Source organism: Garra rufa, chromosome 25 (genome assembly GCF_049309525.1).
Source record: "Garra rufa chromosome 25, GarRuf1.0, whole genome shotgun sequence".
NCBI lineage: Eukaryota > Metazoa > Chordata > Actinopteri > Cypriniformes > Cyprinidae > Garra > Garra rufa.
The window spans coordinates 16,022,679-16,028,678 of NC_133385.1; the positions used below are offsets into that span (position 1 = coordinate 16,022,679).

The 6,000-nt window shown below is 35.6% G+C and overlaps 1 protein-coding gene across 7 annotated transcripts in view; it reads right to left on the reverse strand.

The window, feature by feature from the left end:
• Positions 1 to 6,000, reverse strand: part of ndrg4 (NDRG family member 4) — a 42,139-nt gene that overhangs the window by 9,132 nt on the left and 27,007 nt on the right. For all 7 annotated transcript variants that reach the window (XM_073832226.1, XM_073832224.1, XM_073832222.1 and 4 more), the window contains 7 exons: positions 4,372 to 4,492; positions 2,557 to 2,619; positions 2,413 to 2,473; positions 2,180 to 2,323; positions 1,992 to 2,095; positions 1,821 to 1,877; positions 1,686 to 1,737 (listed from right to left, as the gene is read on the reverse strand). In XM_073832226.1, coding sequence (XP_073688327.1) covers positions 1,686 to 1,737; positions 1,821 to 1,877; positions 1,992 to 2,095; positions 2,180 to 2,323; positions 2,413 to 2,473; positions 2,557 to 2,619; positions 4,372 to 4,492 — 602 coding nt within the window. The remainder of the gene's footprint in view (positions 1 to 1,685; positions 1,738 to 1,820; positions 1,878 to 1,991; positions 2,096 to 2,179; positions 2,324 to 2,412; positions 2,474 to 2,556; positions 2,620 to 4,371; positions 4,493 to 6,000) is intronic.

Here is a 6,000-nt window from a genome sequence, read left to right on the forward strand (position 1 = left end):
TCTAAAGGTAAAATATACTTACTGATGCTTCAGAAGGAAACACAATGTATTAAGAGCTGGGGGGTGAAAACTTTTTGAATTTGAAGAGAAGGGTAAATTTAACTTATTTTGTCTTCTGAGAAAAATCTAAGTACCTTCTGTAGCTTCTGAAGGGCAATACTAAATGAAAAAAATATATATATTTAGGCAAAATAAGAAAAATTTATGCATCGTGTTTCCTTCTGAGCCATCAGTGAGCGTTTGAACCTTCTGTAATAGTTGCATATGAGTCCCTCAGTTGTCCTCGGTGTGAAAAAATGGATCTCAAAATCATACAGTCATCGTTGGAAAGGGGATAAAATACGCAAAAATGCTGAAAAACCAAAGAATTTGTTGGACCTAAAGGATTTTTCTGAAGAACACCAGGCAGTTTAACTGTTCAGGACAAACAAGGGACTCATGAACAACTATCACTAAAACAAAAAACACAGCTGTGAATCATTCAGGTAACAACACAGTATTAGGAATCAAGTGTATGTTAACTTTTGAACAGGGTCATTTTTATAAATTCAAATATTATTTTCTCTTGTGGACTATATGTAAACATCTTTTATGTGAAATATCTTATTCAGGTCAGTACTAAATAAAAAATAACATGCATTTAGTATGATCCCTCTTATTTTGCTAAGATAATTAACATTTTGTAGATTCTACAAGGTGTATGTAAACTTTTGACTTCAACTATATATGGATGATTTGCGAAGGAAAAGTAGTCAATTAATGTTACTATTGTTAATATTATTCTAAGATGCGGAATATATTGTAATATTTAAGAATTATTGGGTTTCACTAGTGGCATATTTGCTTTTCTGATCTGTCCTGCTCAAAATCACTTCATTTTCCATGATTTTGCTTAATTTATTTATTATTTTCATCCTAATCCCTCCTCATCCTTCGGCTGTTTCTTCCGCTCCCACCTTTTTATCTTTCTCCACTTGCCCTAAATTACTCAAATCCGTCTCTTCTCTCATCGTCTTTTGGTTTACCTCTCACTCTTATCCATCTCTTCCCCTCCTTCATCATGTCCCTCTTTTTCCTCATCTCTCACCCTGCGTGTCTGATTAGATGTGATGGGGCACTGACCCAGCTTTCATATGTTAGATTAAAGAACCATGGTGCGGAGTTAAAAATATCCAGCGCACACATGCTGGCAAAGCCTGGGAGATCAACCCCGGGGCCGGTGCCATCTGCTCCCATGAGAAAACCGGAGAAAGAGGGAGGAAGAAAGTAGAAGAAATGCAGAGCGGATTGACTCGTCTCTGAATAACAAAATACGTCCCAGTTTTTTTTTTTTTTTTTTTTTTTGAGCAATAAATCAGAGTGATTTCTGAAGGATCATGTGACTGGAGTAATTATGCTAAAAATTCAGATTTGAAATCACATGAATAAATTACATTTTAAAATATATTAAAATAGGAAGCATTTGTTTAAAATAGTAAAAATATTTCACAATTTTACTGTTTGTGCTGTACTTTAGATAAAATAAATGCAGGCTTGGTGAGCAGACATGAATCTCACTGTTCAAAAACTTTTGACTGGTAGTGTAGAGGAGAGAAAAGTTTGGTAGAAAGAAGAAAACTTGAGAGCCAAATATAAGGATTAGAAAAACATGATCGAGTAAGATTTTCCCGGGAACAAAGACTCACCACGCCTTCCTCAGCTGGAGCATTGTCACCAACGACCAGCATGACTGGGCACCTGCAAGAAAAAGATCTCAGAATTTCAGTTTTATAGGCATATGTAAATAAGACTAATCAGATTCTAATTAACTTAGATCTCACCTCAGGGTCTTAGCATTTAGCACGGAGCCACTGCGGTTCATTTCCAAATCCCTGCGGCTGGGAGGAAAAAAGGTTTATTATAATTTTTTTTTTTTTTTTTTTTTTTTTTTTAACAGAATATGCATTTTTATTCTACTCATACATTATGCATTACTTTTTATGGGTGGTTACCTGTTGTACATGTTCCAGAAGAGCTGTAGGTTGAACTGGTTGATGGTGCTGTTAATCTGATTGCGGTAGGTCTGTACCACTTCTGTGTTACTCATAAGCTCTTCCTGTAATACAATGATATGCTAGCTAAATATTTAGCTTGAGAATTCAATTTCAATTTAACATTTATATTTTAAAAAATATTGTACCTGGCTGAAGAGGTGGGCCAGGACAGTGTCTGGTAAAGTACTGGTGAGTCCTGACAATTTTGTGGCGGCCCAGTCGATCCATCCCTTCCCATTGGGGTCGATGTTGAGTAGAACCAAACCCTCCACAAGATCGGGGAAAATCAGCTACAAGTAGACAGCACAAGTGAATTTCATTGAATGCAAACACTAAAAAAGCTTGACCAACATACAGTAAAAGGCTGAGATTCACTTACCGCAAATTTGGCGAGGATGTAGGCACCAGCCCCCACTCCAATTCCAACAATGCTCTTGAAGCTAGGAATTTAAAGGAATGGATTATCATTACACCACATTATCATTACAGCTCATAATTTAGAGTATAATGCGACCACACTCACCCAAAGTGTTGCACCACACTAGGAAGCATCCCAGCTAGCTGATCCATGGTGGGATACTGATATCTAGGAACAAGAACATCTTATGTAGTACAGGTATATTTGTAGCAATAGCCAAAAATACACTGTATGGATCAAAATGCAAAAAATCATTAGGATATTAAGTAAAGATCATGTTCCATGAAGATATTTTGTAAATGTCCTACTGTAAATATATCAAAATTTTGATTTGTTTGCACCCTCAGATTTCAGATTTTCAAATAGTTGTATCTTGGCAAAATAGTACTATTCCGCATTCGGATGATGTATAAAAAAATTTACACTTATGACTGGTTTTGTGGTCGAATTTTTTTATCATGGTTCTCCAGAATATTTGATTCTGATTAGGTAATCGCGGCATGAGATTTTCATCTTTTTGCAGTATACAGAAATGTTTGAATCAGTCCGCTCATCCATAAATGAAACCGGGGCTACTTCCATAAGACTCGCGGTTTTTTGTTTCATCCAATCCAAACGCAACTGGCGCCATCTTGTGTTTCAGTCATCGACTGAAGTGAAAATCACCTCAGAGGACTTGAGTAACGTTTGCCTGTTAATATTACTGTAATATTGACTCGGTGCTCGTCTTGTTGCTAGGCCGACACTTTTGTACATTGAAATGGACTATTTCTTCTTAGCGGAAGCTTTACACAGGTAAGATTTTAACATATTTTTAACTCAAATCAATATTTCATGTCCACCTTTTAATTTATTTGGTATAGGCTAGCCATGTAATAAGTGCAGTAATGTACAGTATATTATTACAATACAATTGAAATTACCTATTTAAATGACATATTGTCATAGTCTGACTGACTGTACATTCAGGACATATCCTGTGTAAAATGGCAAATTCTGGTTTATAGGCTACAGTTTAAGTCAAAGTTTACATACTCCTTGCAGAAGCTGCAAATGAATTATTTTACCAAAACAAGAGGAAAATGCATGTTAGTACTGACCAATATGATGTTTCACATAAAAGACATTTAAATGTAGTCCACAAGAGTAAATAAGTTACTTTTTTTTTAAATGACCCCATTCAAAAGTTTACATACATTGAACACAGGTATACTGTGTTGTTACCTGAATGATCTACAACGGGGTTTTTTTTTGTTAAACAAATTCTTTGGGTTTTCAGCATTTTTGTGTATTTGAACCCTTTCCGACTTATGTGCAACTATTACAGAAGGTTCAAACACTCACTGATGCTTCAGAAGGAAAAAGGATGCAGTAAAAACTGGGGTGGGGGGGGGGGCGTAAACTTTTGAATGGAATGAGGATGTGTAGGCTACATTTTTCTTATATTGCCTAAATATCATATTTTCTTTTCATTTAGTACTGCCCTTCAGAAGCTACAGAAGATACTTAGATGTTTCCAGAAGACAAAATAAGTTAAATTTACCCTGATCTTCAAATTCCAAAAGTTTTCACCCCCCCCCCCCCAGCTCTTAATGCATCGTGTTTCCTTCTAAAGCATCAGTGAGTGTTTGAACTTTCTGTAATAGTTGCATATGAGTCCCTCAGTTGTCCTCAGTGTGAAAAGATGGATTTCATACAGTCATTGTTTGAAAGGGTTCAAACACAAAAATGCTGAAAAACCTAAGAATGAAGGATATGTAAACGGCTTTCATGTGAAATATCTTATTCAGGTCAGTACTGAATAAAAAAATAAAATGAATTTTGTATGATCCCTCTTATTTTGGTAAAACGTTTTGAAGATTCTGCAAGGTGTATACACTTTTGACTTCAACTGTATGTTCATGTGTGAGTTCATCATACCCTTGTGGCATCTGGGGGGCACCAATGTGCTGGCCTGGGGCATCTACGTGACACACCACAAAATGCTTAGTGATCTCCTGCATGTCTTCATTGTGGAAGAAGGTGTTGAAGCACAGCTTGTCTGCTCGGAAAAAAGAGCAAAACATTGTAGCCCTTACAAAAACATAGTGTTGTTACCCGAGTAAAATGACAGATGGTACAGAATGATTATCATGTTCTATACTGATCTAAAACAATCATATGTAATACATTGTTATCCCAGATTCAATTGGATCTCCTTTTCGTAACATCATACATTATGTAATATTTCTGATTATAAAAGAATACTTCAAATTTGGGGCACTTCTGTAAATCGCATACTCTCATGCCAGAATCATTGGCCTACTTAGATCATGAAATAAAGAAACAAAACAACTTGTTCTAGCTAACTGCTCAAGCGGCACTAACAACTCATTTTCGATCATGCCATCTCCCTCATCAAATAGTGTTTTGGCAGGTATTTAAAGGAAAAGATCACAGAAAAACAACGATTAGTCCTTATGTCGTTCCAAACCCATATGCTGTTGCCTATTCCGTGGAGTACAAAAGTAGAACTTTTGGAAATTGGCCATGGAACTTGTGTGTTAAATAGCAAGTCTGCAGAGTCTAAAATTAAAATTAAATAAAACGTGCCGTTTTAAAGGTGCTGCATTGTGACATGAGTCATATCCAAACTTCTCTACCCTATAGTGCGTGACCCATTTTTTTCCCCATTCGCTCCCAGCTGTATTGCTCACTTTGCATTTTTTATATAGGCCAGTGTCTCCTTTCGGTGGTCTGTGTCACTCGTTCGTTCTCTCTCTCACTCACTGAGTCATGTTTTGTGATAGAGGATGGCCATGCATACTAATACATGTATCCGCAGCGGAGAGGAGAGACAGGATTACTCTATGCCGCAGTGCTGACCTTCCCTGCTCCCCTCCCCATCACTGCATGATGGGTATGTTTTTGTGACCTACATATTTCTCTCTCATGCGCGTACGCTGCATAGGAATAAGAACCGACAGACAATAACACACTTCAGCAGGACTAGATAATGAAGAAAAGATAGAGGCAGGAGAAGGATAGAAGGATATTAGAAGGAAAGAAGAGCAGTAGAGGACAGAAAGGCATGCATCCATCACATTGACAGAACGTGGAATTCAATATCAAGGTCATCTCGGCTGAATTTGTTCTGCTGTCCCATAAAATGATCTAATGTTCCTATCAAGTCATCGATTAAATTCTCATTCACATTGAGTACAAACGTTTTTCTTGATTAGACATTCATTCAAGAAACAAATTATTAAAAATGATGATCGAAATGTTAATTTGTATACATGCGAACTGTATAATTTTAATATTAACAGTGTTTAAATATGTTATATTTACATGTAATTAATGTTATTTATGATTAATAATATCATAAGTACATAATGTAATATAAGTATTTATATTTAACCTTACATATTTATTTGCATATATATAGAAATTTGTTTACATCATAAATTGCTATATAAATATACTATATACTATATAAAACTAATGTAACTTATAACATAAATGCATACATAAATATATTATTTTTTAATAAATACATTAAATATATAC